This window comes from Eurytemora carolleeae, unplaced genomic scaffold (genome assembly GCF_000591075.1).
Source record: "Eurytemora carolleeae unplaced genomic scaffold, Eaff_2.0 scaffold441, whole genome shotgun sequence".
In the NCBI taxonomy this organism is placed as follows: Eukaryota; Metazoa; Arthropoda; class Copepoda; order Calanoida; family Temoridae; genus Eurytemora; species Eurytemora carolleeae.
In genome coordinates this window covers 86,654-108,477 of record NW_019396326.1, presented here as the reverse complement: position 1 = coordinate 108,477, position 21,824 = coordinate 86,654, and the positions used below count along the sequence as shown (strand labels likewise).

The 21,824-nt window shown below is 32.8% G+C and overlaps 2 protein-coding genes across 2 annotated transcripts in view; both read right to left on the bottom strand.

Annotated features, from left to right (window-relative positions):
• LOC111700992 (mitochondrial 2-oxoglutarate/malate carrier protein-like) overlaps positions 1–8,887 on the bottom strand; it is a 28,416-nt gene extending 19,529 nt beyond the window's left edge. Inside the window, 1 exon segment of the mRNA XM_023472096.1 lies at positions 8,882–8,887. The gene's annotated coding sequence lies outside the window, so the exon portion shown is untranslated.
• On the bottom strand, positions 1,044–12,580 carry LOC111700996 (uncharacterized). The gene is made up of 17 exons (XM_023472100.1): positions 12,438–12,580; positions 11,914–11,990; positions 10,058–10,152; positions 8,764–8,842; positions 8,555–8,646; positions 8,138–8,252; positions 7,488–7,640; positions 7,341–7,427; positions 7,161–7,274; positions 6,259–6,339; positions 5,670–5,803; positions 5,043–5,125; positions 4,705–4,801; positions 3,965–4,129; positions 2,749–2,815; positions 2,175–2,227; positions 1,044–1,219 (listed from the first exon to the last, which is right to left on the bottom strand). Exons 1-17 carry the CDS (start codon positions 12,499–12,501, stop codon positions 1,102–1,104), a joined length of 1,674 nt encoding a protein of 557 aa, XP_023327868.1. The 5' UTR covers positions 12,502–12,580; the 3' UTR covers positions 1,044–1,101.
• Positions 12,581–21,824: the final 9,244 nt, after the last annotated feature.

Here is a 21,824-nt window from a genome sequence, read left to right as displayed (position 1 = left end):
ATTATCTTGAAAGTAGCACGCTAGTATTTTTTAAAGTTTAGAATAAACTTATTAAAAAGGAATTATCTTGAAAGTAGCTGGCTAGTATTTTTTAAAGTTTAGAATAAACATATTCAAAAGGAACTATCTAACTGTCCGACTACAAAATTGGTTTTTGATCGGATTTAAGGTTACAAAGCACCAGCTTCGAGATGTTTTCTTATATACTCTGGCTTGCTTTTAGGGTGCTGTCCTGATTATAGTTCGTCTGCCATTTAAAATCATTTTCACAAATTTGGGCCCGATCGGTTTAGCCTTTTAGGCATTTATCGGTTACAAACAAACAGATAAAAAAGTATATATATATATAGATTGTGGAAAGAAAAGTGACCATTTAAATCTATTTCATAGTTTCAAAGTTTATGAATTTAATACCATAAATATTAATTCCTTTAATAGTGTTACTAATTATTGGAGTTGCGAAGGCTCGGGGACATGCACCGGGATGATTTTGATTGGCTATGAGATCATTCAGCAAATCAAAAAGGTCCGGACGAAATTTAAAACTGCAATAGCTATTTACAAGTTCAGGTGGTAAATTCAAGAAAACAAAATTATGTAATAAGACGACTTTTTTATCAAATTTTTAATAAAATAGCTTTCTTTGAATTACAGTGAATAAAGAAAGAGAAGCTTTATTAATTAAAAGCTTCTCTTTGTTTCCATGTTATGTGTAACCAATAAACATGTTAAGAAGTTTGTAAATATAAAATTCTGAATTAAAATAGACGGTACAATTTGTTTATACCATTAAAACTATTTTATAGTGTTGAAATGGTTTCTGAAAACAGGCTTTTGGTGGATGTAACAATGCTAACTTAAGTGTTTTATTAAGCTCAGACAAATCAACCCAAAATGTTCCAATCCCTAACTCTTTGCAACCTGAGATTATAACCTTTGATAGTTCAAACTTAAGATTATTTGATCTAACCGAATTAATTGGAAATTGGCCAAGACCTTGTCTGAACTAATCAACATCTCAATTTCTCAAAAAAAAGCTAAAATTTAGTCCACAATAATATTTATTCATACATATTCTAATACCAAATAAAACTACAATTATTAATTTCTAGTGGCTTGAGGTTCCTTGACAGAAAAGGTAAAATCTTCATAAACTCCAGATCCTGTTGGATCTCCTAACCAGGGATAGTAGGAGGGACAATCTTGACAGGTCTGCAGTCTAAAAACAAAAAATATGAAACAATATTCAGTAATGTAGAAATTGACACACTTGTCACAATTCGAAAATAAATTTTATATTTTTTCAATAAGAAGAAATTAAATAAAAAGATAGAGATCGATCAACACAAACAAATTACCGACAAAAAAACTTTGTCACGTCAAATGTATACAAACATCAAAGCAGTTAACCATGTAGGATTTATTTGTTTGCAAAAAGGGAATAGATTTTTTAAGGAAAATTCTACCCCACAAAACAGTTCTCCAGCATAAATCGCGAAAAAAGCTTAAGCACAAAATTTCGTCTGGAAACTATTTGTGCGCCCTGCTTCTCAGATTATCCTTTGATTAGCCAAAACCAATGATTTTTTTATTTTTTCTCCGAGTGTTGCAACATTCAACTATAATCGTAAAAAAATCAATTTAACTCCAAACAAATCCTTCAGATATTACAACCAATAATCAATAATTTTTTGACATATTCATACATAGTTGATATTTCATAATATTTTTTACTTGTTTATGATCTGATAGTTCCTTTTAGAAATTTTATTTTGGTTGAGAGGATTTTTGATAAGGAAGGCGACATTTTTTTATATTTTCCAGGAATGTTCAAAAATCAAGCGCCAGCAAAAAAAAATTTTGACACTAAATCAAAAATATTGTGAAATATTAACTATATACGAATGCGTCGAAAAAAAAATCAATGACTGTTTGCAATATCTGTACGATTTGTTAAGAATTAAATTGATTATTTTACGATCAGAGTTACATGTTCCAACTTTCTAAATTTGTTTTTAACAATTTTTTTCCTGATATACGCAACAAGAAGGAAGTGTGCAACAGAAGGAAGTAAGATTAGTATCGATCGAAAGCGCTTATTTTTCGCCGTAAGCTTATACCCCTTTCCATTTTTCGCGAACACTCCCTTTAATCTCTAGAAAAAAATGGTTTACCTCTGCTTAACACCACCAAGAGCTGGAGTCTCCAATTCACATTCTTTCAACGACTAAAAACAAATAAAATTCAATGATGTTTTTGCACCGTTTTTTATACTGCAGTTCAAATCATGCAAACGCTTAACTTTCAGTTATGAATATTCAAAACTGCGGGTCACATTTTCTAAATTCAGAGAGCTTCAGTTCTCTTATTTGTAAACAAACAAGGTTATTGATTCAATTAAGACTGATCAGTTCGTTTAAACTTTTGAAAATAAATTAATTCCATAATCGGTTTCAACAATCATTTGTCCCAGGATTTTCTTGGTGAAGTTTTGCAAGTACAAATGTTTTACTATTTGTTGAATAAACGTTCAGATTTAACTAATTACATACAGAAACGAAACGAAATTACATACTGAAACGAAACTTCCAAGATTCCTTTAAGGATATCTCTGGACTTTTTGAGGAAACAGACTAAATAATATTACATAACAAATTTATTGACTTCCACAAGGCTGCCTAACCCCATACGGGAAACCCGGGTTTTTATAACTAAATAATGTCTTCAGCTTTGGGTTAAAAATCTTACCTTGCATGTGTCTGGAGTATCAAGATGTGTACACCTTTCCTTCCAACCAGAGAATTTAACAGCATCCCTGAATAAAATTCTTTCAATATTTCGAAGTTACAATTTATGAGGTGTTTAAAGTCTTCACTAAAGTAACTGAATTGCCTAAGTTTCTGTCTCGAGAATTTGACATAAAACTTGATGAAAATTCATATATATGCAACAATCTAGGTCCAGAGTATTCTCTAACTACTTGCATGTCTCTAAATCTGCTGTCAATCCTATCTTCTTAGCCTATCCAGGCTAAACATGGCCGTGTTAAACAAAGATTCATACGATACTAATTAATACAAATAGATATTGATATATATGGAATTTTATATAAAAGTTGTGGTATTAAACACATATTCAACAAATGCGCAAACAATCTGAAAACAACGATATCCCACAGGAGCCTGAGAATCAGGTTTGCTCCTTTTTTAATTTTTTAATTTTTATTTTGCATTTTTAGAAAATATAATTAAGAATATATTACAGTTAGTCCGTATACTCTGTATTACGTCACCAGAACTTCAGCCAATGGCAGTGCAGTATCATTGTCACATGATACAATTGGCAGTGCAGTATCATTGTCACGTGATACAGACTGAAATCACGTGACCAGTATACTGCACTGCCATTAGCTAAAGTTGTGGTGACATAATACAGACTATCACATAAATGTAATAATATCTACTAAAAATGCAAAATAAAAGTTATAACATTATAATAGGAGCAAACCTGAAATACATGGAGGTTTCATTCTAAACGTCCTTTTATTTTTCCTTTACAGTCCCTTTAAAATCACGGTTTCCCTGGACGAATTTTGTCCAAATAATTGTAATAACTGTAGGACGGAAAACGTAACAATAGTTCTTCTATAAACTTATTTGCTGTTAAGGAGCATATTACCATTTGTAAGGATTTTGATGGTAAAACCAATTTTTTATAAAAATCCCTAATTTTTGAAAATGTCGTTTTTTGCAAAGTCCTTGAATACTGCACTGCACCCTCAATTAAATTATTATAACTAGCCAGCCACCCTTTCAACATCCCTGTAAATTAGTTTAACAGTAATCTTGTTGAAATAACCTCAAACAATCTCACAATCAATTTTATGGAAAGGGTTGATCGAATATTTATTCTATAATTATGTTAAAAAATCTAAAACTTCAAGATGAGGAATAAAACAACATACCTGATACTCACTGGCTGTTGCATCCACTTTAAAACATCGTACATGGACACAACATAAACATCCTTGTAGGTGGAGAGTATCTCGTCCAACCAAAATTCCAGGGCCTCCAGCATCTCGGGGGATTTGCCCAACCATGCAGCATGCATGTAAATGCCAAAAGGAGCCCTTAACAGAGATTCTATTTAATACCACCTTGGAAAATGTAAACTAAGCTTAAACTCTACTTTAATACAGAAAAATCCCAAAAAATTGTGCTCCTGCCACTGTTATGTTCAGTAACCTGTCAGATAATAACTTTCAAAGAGCAAAACTCAGTTAAACATCTTAGTTTTCCATCAATGTTCAACTTTCCCTTATATAAAGAGTTAAACCCCATAACTTGAAGCAATAAATGGACTTGAGTAGACTCCATTTATAAATGTGTGAATAAGACTGGCCGCTCTGTCTAAATACAGGGTTACTTAAAATAACATCATTCCCCAATACTTCTAATTAACAAGTTTTAAACAAAGTACAAAAATTTAACTGAAATTGAAAGAAACTCCCAGATATAAGCTTGAGATAATAACTTTCAAAGAGCAATACTCAATTGAACATCTTCATCCTCCATCAATGTCATCTTTTCCTGATATAAGGAGTTAAACCTCCAATTAGAAGCAATAAATGGACTGAGTAAATGTTAAACAATATCCTTAATTCAGCATCTCTGCAATACAAAAGAAATATCTTAAATGATTCACCTATTTTGCTCATAATGACGGATGAAGTTGTGAGTGAGAACATTGTAGAGATTATCCGGGGATCGCAGGCTGGAACAACTATCTAACATGGCACAACCTGAAAATCAAGACAATTTAAGAAATTAAAAGTAAAAATTGGGTTTTTTGAAGTAGGGCAAGTCTTCCAAAAATGCATTGGGAATTTGGTGTGAAGGAGATGTCGGTAGTAATGGTGTTAAATGTACAAGAATATCCGTAAACTAAAGGAAGCAAACTAAAGGAAGCAAACTAAAGCAGTCCCTTCCTGGATGGATTTTAAGTCTAAATTTGATTAACCCAGTAACAACTTAGGATTTTACCAGACACTTGCTCCTTGAGATCTTGTCCTGGTTCTTCTCTTGGATCAAACTCATTAACAATCATCTCCCAAACTCCATAACTCCTAAATTTAGAAAAAATCAAAATACAGTAATGCTAAAAAGCACTTGGGACACTTGGTGGGACACTTCTGGAAGCATATTGTAATATTAAGAAAGTTAAGTATGTTAGTACCTGGTGGGACACATCCAGAAGTTTCCGTGACAAGAATGAGGTAATAGTACCTGGTGGGACACTTCAGGAACATGTATGAGCTAATGCTTAAGTATACTACTACCTTGAGCTTCACTTGTGGAAGTTTGTGACATGCATGTGGTAAAAGAGGGAGGGGGTGCAGAGGTGCCATGATACCCGCAAAAATGACCTCCAAGCCTCCGAATTTGCAGAATTACCTACAGGCCCCGCAAAACTGGTCTCCCAGCCTCCGTGACGTCACCAAGCCTCCCGCCATTGTCTCCACGCTCGGAGGTAATTTTTGCAAGGATCATGGCGCCTCTGCACCCCTTCCCTCAGTAAAGAAAGTTGTGTAAATTGGTACCTGGTGGGACACTGCAGGAAGATTCCATGACAAGTAAGGTAATGCAGAGAAGGTTTAAATATATTGGTACCTTGTGGGACACTTCTGGAAGTTTCCGTGGCAAGCATGAGGTAATGCAAAGAAGGTAGTGTAGGGCCATAGAGGAGGGTTCTGTAGGGGAGCAACTAGTGAGGAATCATACAGGAAATCTGATTCTTCTAGAGCCTAAACAACAAAAATATATTCAAAAAAGGTGAACAGATCATTTTATCTATTGTAAATTGCAAAATAAACAAACTTGGACTTACATTCACTTTATTTTAAGAATTAATGCCCAATTCAAGTTGTGCCCATTTTACCATTATTCATACAAAAATGAAGTCCATCATATCCTTTATAAATCCGCAATTTGATCATTTGAATAGAAACCACAATTGAAATCCTTATAATTTTTGCCCAGATAAAGTTGTTGAGTTTGGGTTTAAATCTATGTGCATGCCAATCTTTTACATAAAGATCACTTAAAATTACGTAGCAGTCTCTTAAATTTTTTTTTTATTTCAACAATTTTTAAAGAAGAACTTTAAAAAATGCAAAAAAAATTACTGCATGAAACCATCATTACAAATAAATCCAGAGAAATTTTATAAAAAGTCATTTTACTGAAGAAAAATACTTACAGCAAACTGTCTATTTCCACCTAGTCTAAGCAGAGGAGATCTGCTGCCGTATACGCTTCCTTTAGGAACTCCACCAAAAGACTAAAATTTAAATCTTGGTCAATATACTAATGAACTGGATGGGCCAATAGTTTAGGTTGGTTTTTTGTTTTCCATCATTTCCGATTTCTACAAAATTTGCTTTTATAAACTGAATGGGCTAACGGTTTCGTTTCCAACATTAAAATCTATTTTCTGCTAAATTTGCTTATTGTAAACCCACCAAACAAGTCCAAAGTGTCAGTCAAAGAGTATGTGTGCAACCCTAAATATAAAACAGTGTAGAACAGACAAGACCAAACTGGTCTTAGTGTACAGTGAACGAGGAGTATAGGCAGCCTGGTAAATTGGACCCTTTTTTATCTCGAGAAATAGGTGAGTTGGGGAATAATATTTATGCCAGAGAAAGGAGGAACAGCATTATCTGCTGAAAAAAGCAATATAGTCAGCCATCTTATGCCATGATATGGACAGTCAGCACAAAGTATCTGAAGAGAAGAGTCGAATGGAAATATATTCACCCCTAGGCAACGGTCATGTAAATTTATATCAACTTTAGTTAGTCCAATACTAATCGTTTAGTTATAATGTAAATATATAGTATGTGGGCAACCTTTTTTTTCAACTCAATCTTCCTCCTTGGCTTTTTAATACCAGAGTTCTTTTCCAAGTCTATTTTATCTTAAAATTCATTGCAATCGATTTTTTGCATATATTTTCTCTTGGGGTCAAAATTTGGCAGGTTTTAAAAGCAAATGCAACTTGGTACAACTTTAATGAACTGGAAGGGCCATGAACTAGGTAGTGTTCCATATCTATTAACTCAAAGGTTCCATCAAGGAAAATTATTAGAACAAAATTACCTCAATGATTTCTTTGCTTCCTTTCATCTCTTGAGTCCACAACTCCTTGGTTCCATAAGTCCAGTAGTCTTCCACATTGTCATGAGTAATACTGTGGCTGGCTATCTCATGCCCCTATCAAAGATTAGAGTGGTAAAATCATGTCAAAAAACAAATATTTGGAAATTAAAAATAACTTACACTTCTGTATAACTCTTGAACCATGGAGTAGTTGGTATACTTGTGAGAGACAAAAAAGGTAGCTTTGATATCACAGCTGTTGGGATTCTAGTAATAAAAAAAAATTGATCATACAATTTCCTAACGGTTAAATTTTAAGCATCAGACCTTGCGCCGTCCATTGAAGAAGTTCTTATAGATATCAAAGTTGTTGTTGTTGACAGCATCATCAAAGGACATTACAATCATCTGAGGAACATCTTCAGGTTTTAGACCTCCAGGAATCTTTGTTCCAGATGGAGAACAGAAACAGTCAGGAAGCTGGACAGAAAATTTAATGTAAATAAGGACTGAAAGATAAATTAACTTGATTATATATATTAGGATTTTATAACAATTATTTCAAGAACCTTTATGCCAACCATTATCAAGGTCACAAATCTTTGATTGGGTGAATGTGGTGAGAAGCACTACAATACAGTTAACCCAGAACTTAGGGACATTTAAAGAAATTATAAAATGTCGTCTTAGAGTAATTTTTCAATTAGTTAAATGCTATTTTATCTAAATCTCATAGTTGTTAAAAAAATTACTGCCCATAGAAATGAATTTTAAAAATTCTTTAATTTCTCCTAAATATTGTTAATCTGTATTGATCAGTGAGTAAATAGAACAGTAATTGGTTAGAATAAATTTTAAAATGCCCTCTGTCCAACTCTGAATTAAGACCAATTAATCTCATAGTATATCAACCTTAGATAACAGCTAAGACATCAGTAAAATTTCTGTAAATGGGTGATCTGTTGCTAATAATTTACCTTGCAGATGTCTGTGTCACATGATTCAGCTCTGTTAGGATCAGTCCTTGGACCACACAGGTTCTCATCACTACCATCAATACATTGAGGGATATCATCACAAAACAACTCTTTCCTAAATAAATCAAGTTACCTGAGAAACGTCAAATAATCAAGGCAACATGTTACAAAATTTAAATAACATGGAAAAGCCATCTCACATTTGATAATCAAAAAATTATTAACCAAAGATAAAAACCTTGAGAGATTTAAAGTTAAGTGCATGCATGCACTAAAACAATTTTATTTATTTTGAAAGAGTCAATCCAAACAAAAATCTTTAGATTATAGTTACCTAATTATCAACATTTCTGCATAATAAGGTTAAAATATTTCTAAAATTTATGTAAATCAAAAGCACTGGAAATCCTCCTATACCTTACACATTGTCCATCTCCACAGGCCAAGTACCCAGGATCACATAGTGGTTCTTTAGTGTTAAAGAGTGGAAGAACTAGCTTTGGACGAGCCTGAATTTGATTATTATCAAAATAAGAAGTTTATATTTAATTTAAAGATGTAGGATCTTCCAGTATTGCTAGCAATTGTATAAGAAGCTTTTTTACCTGACCAATAACAGCTCTTACCTTGGTGTTGCAGTTCTGAACTGCATTTCTCCACTCACAAGTTTGCTTCTCAAGATCAAAGGCCAGACCAGGAGGGCATCTGAATGTAGTAATTTAATTCAAGTTTCTAAGGTAAGACTTTAGAAATGAAATTTTACAAGCAGCAACTTCCCATGCAGATTGACTAGGCCTTCTGAAGTGCCTCAAGGCTCCAATTAGGGAGGGGGGCAGCGCTGCGACTAGGATTAAAAAGGGTCAAGCACTGCCGCTTGAAAAGGTCATGGGGCCAAGTGCGGTGCTGTGCCACTTAGGAAATAGAAAATTTGGGAAGTTGCCACTTGGGAAATATATTCCATCTTAACCAGCTCAACTCTAGAGATAAAAACATAAATATGAGACATTCAACGCAATTATCAGCGGTGATCAATTATGTGAAGAAAAACAACAACAGTTACCCCTTATTTAAAATTCAGTGAAGGTGATGGACCAAACCTCTGTAGAGTAAAATAGTAGATGTTAGTTCCACATTTATTGAAAATATATTTCGGTCTGGGTTGACCCTTTTCAGCTCTTGAGATTGTTTCTTCACAATTTATAGTTCTACAACAATTAACCCTTATTCATAGTTCATCAACAGTTAACCCTTTTTTTAATAATTAACAGTTAACCCTTTTTTGAGTTCATCAACAGTTACCCCTTATTTAGTATTATCATTAGTCATGAGCTGGGCTTATTTTTAGTTCAATTCCATTCATAAACAGCTACCCCTTATTTATAGTTTGCAACAGTCAGTTTTCCCTTATTCATAGTTTACACATTCATTAACAGTTAACTGCACTTAAACTATAGTTCGCAACATTTATCAACATTAATAAGTACCAACAATCACATATTGTAGAGAAACTATTAAATTTATTGTGTTCGGAGAATCCAGTAGACTCGTATTAAAATAAATAGAGTATTTTCCCAAGAAATTAACAATATGATAGTTGTATAAGTCGTCTTCCACTGGAACAAAACTTTTGCATTAGAAGAGTCCTTTAAGATGCTTTATTACTTGATTTTCAAAACATATCAATTAAAGGTGCATATGATTAGTCACTTTCCGTCTGGACTACCAAGCGTAAAGTCGACCCAGAACGTTTACAACAATACAACAAATGTAGCCTGGCAAGATCAGTGTTAACTACAAGCCCACCCCCTCCCCTTACCAGCCCTCTTAAAAATTCCTGGTTAAAAAAAAATCTTTTCCATATTTCAATTTAAAGCTAAATTTCTTAGTCGCGCTGCCTTGGGTTACATGGCGTATAATTACCGTATAGCTTGAAGACCACCATCAGCACAAGCTACAACATCTCGACAATGCTTGGCTCCAGCAACAAGTCGGAAGAATTCACCAGGATTTTTATCCTTAAACACAAGGTTGAAAACGGTTGAAGGGACTGTCATAATTTTAAGCGTTTTACAGCGGTTCCCTTTAAACCTTCATTTTATCAAAAATTTCAGTTTCTACTGCAGTTAATTTCTGTAGCAAAAAAAGCAATAAGTCCCTTTCCAGAGATACCCACAACGATAAAAGTTTCCAGTAACAAAAACATAGATATCTAATTCTAAGTTTTGCAGATTACCGTTATGAACAGGGGGGATGATATTTCTCTACCTGTGTGCTTAGTTAGCTGTATTGCACACTTACAACTGTTTACTAATATTTATATACTATTGGTTAGGCCAGAATCTCCTTATAATAACAAATATACAGTACGCTCTCGGTATAGTTATGGCCTATACAATTAGTAAAGGATTAGCGTAAATCGTCACTCTATACACTATAACCTCGTTGGTTGTAAATCAGAAATGTCACTAAATCTAACACCGTTAAAATCCCTTTAAGGAACTTTAAGCGTACTTTCAAGTGACCACCCATGAAAATATGGCAATACAATTACAATCTATGGTTTCCATTCAAGAGGTTTTTAGGCCCAAACAAGCCCCCCCCCCCCCGGAAATTAAAGAATGTAAACACCCTGGACAAATTCCTGTGTAGGCCCATGTATTAATTGCCGTAACTAAATTGGTAGCAACAAGCTGTGGAATGACGGCAGTCTTTTAATCATTATGAAACTATATAGATGAAGGTCGTCTTTGAGATTGGTGATTTCGCAACAAGCATGCAATATGCCTCCAATTATTACAGGGATATGTTAATGTTAAAAACAATTCTAAGAACAATTTCATTTAGGACACTTTTTGATTAGAGGTCCTCTTCCTTAGCTAACTGGCACTGCAAGTTTTGACCTTTTTGTCTATTTCCGAGACCTCTGAAACAAGTAAAATGCTTCAAATCATTATGACGATAGTTCATTTCTATGCAAAAAACATTTCTAGAACATATTCTTTTACGACAGTTTTTGATCAGAGGTCGTCTTCGTTAGCTAACAGGCACTGCAAGTTTTGACCTACAATACCTTTTTTTCAGATTTATTTTATTTCGCAATATGCATGCAATATGCTTCAATATTCACCAATTCTAAAAACAAATTCTTTTTTTGATACTTTCTGATTGGAGGTCGTCTTCTTAAGCTAACTGGCACTGATATTTTTGATCTAAATTTACTCTTTTTCTGGATCTGTGTGCCATTTAGCATAAGACGACCTCCAATCAATAAGTGTTATGTTATAAAAGAAATTGTTCTCAGAATTGTTTTAACATTAGAAATGCCTATCACTGTAATAATTGGAGGCTTATTGCGAAATCACCAATCACAAAGATGACCTCCAAGCAAAAAGTGTCATTAAAAGTAATTGTATTTAGAATGGCTTTAAGTCAAAACTTGCAGTGCCCGTTAGTTAATGAAGACGACCTCCAATCAAAAACGACTTAAAAACTTTTTGTTCTTAGAACTGTTTTTTACATAGAAAATAAGTATCTCCGTAATTATTGGAAGCATATTTCTTGTGCATAGCGAAATCACAGATCTCCAGAGAGACACAGGTCAAAAATTGCAGTGCCAGTTAGCTAACGAAGATGACCTTCAATCAAAAAGTGTCTTTAAAGAAATTGTTCTTAGAATTATGTTTTACATAAGAATTGACTATCCCCGTAGTTCTGTGATGAAATTATTAAATTCACTCACCCCTAATATATATTACACCTTGATATTAACGTAGTACCTTGCAAAGCGCATCTCTGATATCATTCTCATCTACTTCCCGTTTATATCTCTCCAATAGTATGTCACTTTCATCAACTTAATAAAAGATGATGAGGGGGGATATTAAGGCCTAAAAGTTTTCTGTCAATACCAAATTCAATCAAAACTGCGATTAAACACAAAATTTTAATTTGATTAAGATTTAATCCTGCAAATGACCCACAAAGGGATGGAATGTGAAGACTACCTGAAACCTATAATACCAAAGTTATAATAATGGTCTGCTTTGAATATAGTTCTTTTACTGGCTTATTAAAGGATTAGGAAAAGAAAGACAAGTTTACAGGAGACGAATAGTGTAAAATAGTCGTCTTTGAATTCTCATACCTTGTGGGTAACCCTGTATGAGAACAAATTAATAATTGCACAAATACATACATGTAAACATTGCAACAAAAATTATCCCAAAGAACATCTTGCATCATCGAATTGAACTATGTAATAATTTTTGATAAGATAATAACAGAGACAAAAAAAACTTACTTATTTCAACTTTACTAGGAGTCACAGAAGGAAAAAGGATACACAATCCTAAAAGAACAAACATTATGTTCACTACAGGATGATCCACTTATTTAGCTAGATCCTTTCTTGTCCACCCACTGTAATGTACTGCACATTGTTTGTTTACAATACGTTATTGTTTACAAACAAACTTTAGAAAATACATAAAAAATATTCAAATTATATCAATAGAAAAAAATCATTTTTTTCGCATTATGGAAATGAAAATGAAACTGGGAGTTTGTTAAGGATTTGAAGTCAAATCCAATATCTTTTTGGTGTTCGGGGAAAAAATCTGAGAAAGGGTCAAAAATAAGGGGTTAAGAGGATAGGGGGTTAAAGGGCTGGGGGATAGGGTAACCACCAAAAAAGTTTTTTGAAAAAAAAGATTTCGGAAATAAAGTCCTACATTTTGGCACCTAAAAAGTCCTGTGGAAAAAAGTCTTTGAAATAAAAAGTCTCTGGAGATGAAGTCCTATCATGTTGAGACTTAATTTTCTAAGACTTTTTTCCTGGTTCCAGTATATGATTTTATAAAAAAAATTCTCTGGAAAAAAAGGCCTTTTACAGTGGAAAATGCATGTGAAAAAAGATGTTTACAACCATGGAAAAAAAGAGTTTTGATATTTAAAACACCTGTGGGCATATTCAATATGCAGATGCATAGAAGAAAAGTCCGTTTCACGAAAACGTCTAAGACTTGACCTCATTTTCCCAAGACATAGGACTTTTGTTTCTTTAGGAGTAATTAATTCCTGTGATCTTATTTTCTGAGACTTTATAGGCAGGCACCATATTATTTTAGGAAAAAAAGTCTCGGGAATCTATAAAACTCTGGACTTTATTTCCCGTGGCATTTTGTCCTGGGACTTAAAGGGACTGTAAAGGAAAAATGAAAGGGGGTATAGGATGAAACCTGAGAATCTCAGGTTTTGAACGATACCTTATGTTCCTGTCTCGAGAAATTTACATAAACCTGTGTCAAAATTATACCAAAACGGGAATATGCCAGATTTTGTATAAAAGTTGTAATATTAAATAGATTATATTCAACAATTACGCAACCAATCTGAAAACGATTATATCCCACAGGAGCCTGAGATCTCAGATTTGCTCATATTACAATTTTTTATTTTGCATTTTGCATTTTTAATAAATATAATTGATAATATTTTTACATATATTCTGTGTAGTCTGTATTACGTCACAATAACTTCAGACAATGATAGTGCAGTATCGTTGTCACGTGGTACATACGGAAATCACGTGACCAGTATACTGCACTGCCATTGGCTGAGTACTGGTGACGTAATACGGACTATACGGATAAAATGTAATAATATTATCAATTATATCCGTAAAAAATGCAAAATAAAAATTAAATAATTATAACAGGAGCAAACCTGAGATTTTCAGGTTGCTGTGAGATATAGTCGTTTTCAGATTGGTTGCATAATTGTTGAATATGATCTATTTAATACTACAACTTTTATACAAAATCTGGCATATGCCCGTTTTGGTATAATTTTGACACAGTTTTATGTCAATTTCCCGAGACAGGAACATAAGATAGATGTCTTATAGGTATCGTTCAAAACCTGAGATTCTCAGGTTTCATCCTATACCCCCTTTCATTTTTCCTTTTTACCAAATACGAGACAACTAGTGGTTCTTTAAAACCCATACAAAAGGAATTTTAAACTAAATTATTTTTTCCGAGGTCTTAAAACAAATCTGAAATTTGATAAAAAAATATATGCAAAAAATGTCATTGCCTGAATGCCTTAATTTTCCTACCAGACTCAATCTTCTTCTGCATCCGTTTAGAGTCTTTTCCTCAGACGCATTAAAAAGAAATTTTCACATTTTAAACTTTTCTTTTCTTGATTACAAAAATGGATTTTGAAAACATTACAAAAACTTATAAATGACCATATTTCACGTAGTGTTTGTATTTGCACATTTATTGCTAAATCACTGGGATTTTCTTTTAATTTTTGAATTTTTGCTGATGTTCAAAATTTGCAACTTCGGCTTAGCAGTTCAACTCCTTTTCGCATCTGCATTAAATCAAGCACCTTGTTCCCTTCTATGTTTAAGGCAAACATTTAAACTTTCTTTGTATCATTTTAAGAGTTCACAGTGATCCAACGGTTCCAAGCTAAAAGCAAGTGCTTTATCAATATAAAAAGTACACGTAAAGGGCTACAATAATATAAGTGAGGTTAAGGCGCTATAACACATTTCAAAATTGACCAAGTCTTATAAAATAGATGTAACTTTTGAAGAAGTCTGGATCCATGTGAAATCGATTTTACAACATTTCTTTTCGACTTTTATATTGTTTTGGGCGGCAACGTTGCATTCATATGTTGTTTATGTGGATTATATTGTCTCATTCTTGTCACACTTATTTTCTTAAATGAATCTTACTTTTCTTCTCATCATTGCAGGACCGGCATACATTCTTACATAGTATTAATTAACAATACAGATAGATCATAAGATGTCGTCTTTTTATGACTTAGGGGGTTTTCGTTAAAAACAAATAGATTATAAAGTACAATAGGTGGCAACAGAGAAATGAACCAATTATACACAACGTCACAAGTGTCAAATATAACAAGGAAAACGAAATTGTCTCACATTAGTGGACACGTTTTCCAAGATTAAATAAAAAGGTGTAAAAACAGAAACTAAAGAACACATAAAATTGCACTTATTTTACTGTAACACAAGCACTTTATTCTAAAATTATCAATAATAGTGATAATTTTGACGGACACAAAAACTGAATTGACACTTGTGACGTCAGAATACAGCTGTACTGAGAGTGTACAAATTCTACGTTGCCATCAATTGTACTAGAATCTAATTGGTTCAAAATAACCCTGAGGCAGAAATCTTGAAAAGACAACATCTAGTGTTATAACTGTATTTTTATTAATCAATGCATATTTATATCTTACTTGTTCTTCTATGTGAAGGGTAAACCACAAAGGATAATACTTAAACACGACTTTTCTGCCCTGAATATAGTCTTAATGGCATGATAATTGAATTTGAGAAGAGCAAAACAGGTTTGCAGCTGCACGGGGAACCTTTATGTAAGAAAAAAGACTGAATGAATTTCATACAGTCGTCTCTATTAAGTATCATGCTTTGCGGATAACCCTGTATAATCTGTCATATGTTAACTCCAGAGTTCGGCTGGTATAGGAAACCCTCGGTCTCGGATAAATATAAACATCAAAAGAAACCATAGAAAGTATATTCACTATGTCAGTTTTATCAATTTTGTCAAACTGTTTGAATTTGAATCTGGGTGTTTTGGTGTTTGTTTGTTTGTCTGTTTGTATCCTATAAATGTCAAAACGGCTGAACCGAGCGGGCCAACATTTTTTGTAGGATCTTGCGTGACCCCGTTGAAGGTTTATGAATGATCGAATTTTCAAAAATTTGTCTAAAAAAATTTGATTCGATTCGAAATTTTTTACAATGTTTCAAAATATAGAACATGTTAACAATTGAAATAGAGGCTAGGAACCTCTAGATCGATTGGCCTTAAATTTTAATCAGGAAACTTTGTAGAAACATAGAAATGTTCTTCTCTTACAGAACAAGCTTTTTTACCTATATATGTACTTTGCTTCTCTGTTTGTTTGTTTGTATCCAATAAACGTCAAAACGGCTAAACAGATCCGACCCAAAATTTGTGTGGGACTTCACATGTCCCCAGGGAAGGTTTATGGATGATCAAAATTAAAAAAATAGCCTCCAACAAAACTCGATTTGCGTTAAATTTGGAAAATCTACGAATTTTTTTTTATAAAATCCGAGTACTTTGTTTGTTTTTGATTTACAATGATACAAAGAGAAAATATTCACAATTGAAATAGCAGATGGGTGCGAAGTGGCCTAAAAAACGTAGTAATTACAAATAGAAAGATTATAATTTATTGGCAAAATGCTGTGATCAAGTGATATAAAGATTAGAATTAATTTTCTAAATATAATAATCAAAAAACCACGCAACCTCTCTTATAAAATGAATTCAAAGTTTTGTGAATGCGAACCATAGACCATACCATATTGGATTCCATGATTAAACTTTCAACACGCATTTATAGCTTATGTTGATCAAAATGTTTACAGTTTAAATCATGATGATTTTTATTTCCATGATTCAATATTTTAACTAGTTAGGTGATGATGCGTTGTTATAATTAGTTATGATTGGTTATGCATCATTCGAAATGAATTAATTTTGTGCATTTCCCCCTTTTTTAACATGCAATTGGTTCATAATACACATATTCAACTACTTCATACATCATACTTCCTGCTTTTCATGATCTCTGATTTCATATTTAACAAATTAAACACAAAATAAATACTTCAAACAGAAACTGCAGTGACGCGCGCACCAATTGGGGGTTAAAACATGTCAGGTGCATAGATTCTATACGGATGAATGTGGCCCAAAATGGGAATTTTGTGAACAATTTTAGATTGATCGGAGCAGTGCATCAGCTGCAAGTCGATTTCGGTTTTTAGGCAAAACCTTGATTTTTAATAGAGGACATTGACTTTTCTTTGTGATCTGGTCAGATGGCTACAATTTGAGAATGTAATTGTATGCAAAATTTCATCATTTTATCTTAATTTGTATATCCGAATGCAGGCTGTACAAAATGTTGATTTCCCCCAAGTATTGTGAATATTACTATAGTCCTGAAACACAAATTCAAAATGGAACCTTTCTTAATCATTTATGGACATATTTTAAACTAAGGTTCGCTAAAATAGAAGAATTTTACCTTAATATGTACGTTTTGTTTGATAAAAGGTTTTCAATATATTTTCATTTACTGAAGAGTGAAGAGTGACCTCAGCTAAATGATATTGAAGGGGGGGAGGGTAGATATGTTTACAATGTGGTGAAAAGAGTTACTATATTTCTTTTTATAGAATTTACATAACACCCGAAATCCTAAGGCCAATACAACATATATATATATATATATATATATATTGTATATATTGTATCTATATATTGCCTTTAGATTCAGAGCTTAGGAAACTTTGCATTTTTCGGCTCGATATAGCTTTTCAAGGTCGTCATGGATGCTTGACGTGAAACATTTTATTTGGCTCTATTTTTCCAAAAAAAAGGATGAAATTTACACAAATTAAATAGTTTCTAAATCCTCAGAACGTTTTTTCAACTATAATTTAGATGTCAACAAACGATATTTTTTAATAGTTAAAATTGCTTAAATATAAAATGGCATCAAGTAACTGCAATTATTTTTCCAGATTTTCCTTCTTATAGATAAAATGAGAAATCCACAAAAAAAATTTGAAAAAAATCCGGGAAGATTAGTTTTCCTAGCTCTAGGCTGGAGAAAGTAGACGAATCCTGAGTGTGTTGAGGTGGTGGTGTCCTCATCAGCTGATATACGAGAAAGTAGTAAGGGCTGACCGTCGGGCCGGACAGAGAAGAGTAGCCGGGCTGATCAGAACGACGGGCCGGTCCTGTTGTTGTGCTCCTGGCTGGTCGAGACGACGGAACGGGTCGAGTGAGACGGCGGGCAGGGTCAAGTGTCCCTAAAAATAGTTGTGTCTTGAAGGTTTTAGCCTAGTCCTCTCCCTGTGTGGGGTTGAAACAGCTGGATACAGGAAAAGGGGAAAAAATCATTAATAAAGAATTTTCAAATTTTTCACGCATCCACGAAAAGTGAAAAATATTAAGTTAAAAATTAAAAAGTGAAATAGGTATTAGTAAAAAAGCCTTGCATGATATTTATGAAATAGAAAAATAAAAAATGGCAAAGACTGAAAAAAGTCTTGTCTTTGAAGATTGTAAATAGCATTTTACATTATTATTGTGACAATTAGTTGATCATATTGTTTACTGAACTATGTGAAAGCTGAGGTGGCGCAAATATTACAAAACTTTTCTTTTCATTTACAAAGATGAAATATCGAAACATATTTGTAAAAAATGGGCGCGTAGACATTACTAAGCCATAAATTTGGAGAAGGGGGGGGGGCATTTCGCCGGACGCCCCCCCCCCTCCTCTATTTTCGAGGGTTTTAAGAAATGCTAATTTTAGATCCGTTACCGAACTAATGAAATAGTCAATGATGGGCTATATTTTGAACATTTTAAAGCACCAACAAACCGGGCATACGTAGTACGTACACTAATACCATTATTTGAAGTCAATCCTAAAGATTTTTTTGTACATATAGTAATGAGAAAGGTTTTGAGTCTTTGTCACAAACTCTGATATTTTATAAATATATCTTTGCAACTAAATGATATTTCAAACTATGAATAATGTAAAGGGTTTCCACGGAATGTCTATATTTTTTTGCGCAAAATTTTTTTTGAGAACTTTTGCACAATGCTAAGATCATTGGAATATCAATCTGAGATGGAATTTAAAGAATTTGAGCCGCGGTTTAAATCCGCCAAAATCCGCCAAAACCAGGTTTAAATTTAGCGCCGGCTTAAATCTTGAAACATTTGATACAATTTTAAGTGGAACTAACCATATTTAACCCGCGGCTTAAATTTAAACCGCCGCTCAAATTCTTTAAATTCGGCCACAGGTTGCAAAGATATAGGCTCTAGAAAATTTGACTTTGTGTCAAGGACAAATTCCTTTAAGATTTTAAATAAGAAATTATTTTGGCCCAAGTTATGATTTGAATAATATTCAAAGAACAATTTTTACAATTTTAACCCATAAAAGAATTATCTTTTTTTTAAAGAAAAACTTCCTGTACTTTGCACAATGCAAAAAAGAAAAGAATAATTTTTTGAATAAAAATAGAATTTAATTTTTTGAACTTTTTTCTTAGAAAATATATCTCTGAAGAGAAAACTGAACTTTCAATTAATTTTTATAATTAACTTTCTCCTTTCAACAAGAATTTTCTTTTTACTTTGATAATAAAGTAAAAAAAGTTTTTATAGTGTTTAATCCATGCATTTTCGGAGTTTTCCTCTCTTTATACTTTTCTGTTTAAACTTTTTTTTACATTTGTGTTGAAGATGAACTTTATAACAGTTTCTATTTACTCTCTAGCTTCAGGGCTTCAAGTTATACTCTTTGAGGAAATTGTAAAAAAGAAGTTAAAGGACTGTTCTTGGATTCACCCAGAGACATTTTTATTCAATTTTTGAATAATTTTCAATTTGTTTTTTAGCAGATATGGAAGCGAAAACAAAAAAATACTACCGGGAATTTTTTTGATTTTATGAATTTTTTAATAGTGATATTAATTTGCCAATAGCCATAAATTAATCTATAGAAAATGATCTTAAACAAAAAATGAGCCCGATCGGTCCAGCCGTTACGACGTTTTTTTGCTTTGAACAAATTTACTTAGCACGGTCGAGTAATCATTTCTAACGACGTAAACGTCGATCAAATTGAGTGTGAGTTCATGATAAAATGGTTTCCTTGATATTCAAGTTAGAAAATCATTAGAGGAGATGTTCTGATCTGTCAAAATACATCATTTCATTCAAATATATTACAGAGTAAAAATCTGGAACATTTAGTAAAGAGTCCTTAAAATCTAGAGGATATGGGGGGGGGGGATAGAAGCAAGGATGTCTAAAATCAAAAGTGGTAAAAAAAGCTATAATTAATTGCTGATGGTAAAAATGATGAAAAATCTGATCTATAAAATGATTTTCCAAATATTTCATTTTAAATAAACTTTTAGATTAAAAGAAACCCTTTGAAATTGAAATTCATTTGATTTTATACTTATAAACTCTTTTATTCTATTAAGAGCTCATTGAATGAATAAAGGTAAAAACAACAAGTTTGATTGTTGTAACTGAAAAAAAAGACATTACAAGGTCACACGTCTCCATTTGATTGTTGAATTTGGATTGATTTCTTAAATAAAATTTCTTTTTATTGTTTTTTTTTTATTAAATGACAATGATATTCTATTATGTTTAATAAACACATCTAGTTAATAGGAATTAAACAATACATCAAAGTTTAAACAATAAGTTTGTTTTCTAGGATTATAAACGTCACAATGCAGGATTAAGGTTAACAAAAATTAGAGATCTTCTTAAGAAGGAAGTTCGAATAAATGTCATTGTTTATGTATGATATCACAACCAAGGGGGGGAGGGTTATCATTCACAGTAATTCAAAAACCGCAACATTTCATTCAAACAAAGTTAAAATCTTAAAACTGAAAATAAGTTCGTAAAAATGGGGAAATAATAACTGTTGAAAAGAATTTTTAAAAAAATCTGATTACCCTAAAAAACGTTTATGAAGCCACAAAAAGTTGTTACCAGTTTATTTCAAAACTTTCAGCTTAGTTTTTATTAATGGTCGTCCTTCATGAACAGTGAACAGTGTACACACTGTACATACAAATCACTAAATACAGGCTTTAACTATGCCAATTTTAAAGCACCTTGCTTTAACATTTTTTTAAATTTAATTTAAAAAAATGATTTTTTCGTGAATAGAGAGAGAGCAGGGTTCTACTTCTTATCACAAATCATTTATGGTAAGATTTACAGTTTTTAAAATCCTTCAACTTTTTATTAAATATTTCTTTCCTCTTAATTTTAATTAAAACATTGTCTAGTTTTAAGGTTGAACTTAAAATTTAATTTATTTTTTCATGGCGAAGCTATTTTTTTGGTGGGAGGGGGGGATATTAAATATTTTATATTATCTCCATGTTCAGCAATCTGTATATAGAATATAAACTCCCTGGTTTACCATCTCCATGTCCAGCAGTCTGTATATAGAATATAAACTCCCTGGTTTACCATCTCCATGTCCGGCAGTCTGTATTCAGAATATAAACTCCCTGGTTTACTTTTTCCATGTCCAGCAATCTGTATATAGAATATAAACTCCCTGGTTTACTATCTCCATGTCCAGAAGCCTGTATATAGAATATTAACTCCCTGGTTTACCATCTCTATGTCCGACAGTCTGTATATAGAACATAAACTCCCTGTTTTAATATCTCCATGTCCGGCAGTAGAATATAAACTCCCTGGTTTACTATCTCCATGTCCGGCAGTCTGTATATAGAACATAAACTCCCTGTTTTACTATCTCCATGTCCGCGGCAGTCTGTGTATAGAATATCCCTGTTTTACTATCTCCATGTCCGCGGCAGTCTGTGTAAAGCAATAAACTCCCTGTTTTACAATCTCCATGTCCAGCAGTCTGTATATAGAATATAAACTCTCGGTTTTACTATCTCCATGTCCAGCAGTTTGTATATAGAATATAAACTCTCAGTTTTGAAATCTCCATGTCCAGCAGTCGCGTGTATAGAATATAAACTCCCTGT

Bases quoted from the DNA above. Each gene is read 5' to 3' on its own strand.
- LOC111700996 (XM_023472100.1), bottom strand. From the start codon at position 12,501: ATGTTTGTTCTTTTAGGATTGTGTATCCTTTTTCCTTCTGTGACTCCT. The intron at 8,843-10,057 runs GTAATTATACGC...TACTACATTCAG, and splicing joins GGTGGTCTTCAAGCTATACG to ATGCCCTCCTGGTCTGGCCT. The intron at 7,641-8,137 runs GTAAATTATTAG...TTTTCTGTCCAG, and splicing joins GTGACACAGACATCTGCAAG to CTTCCTGACTGTTTCTGTTC.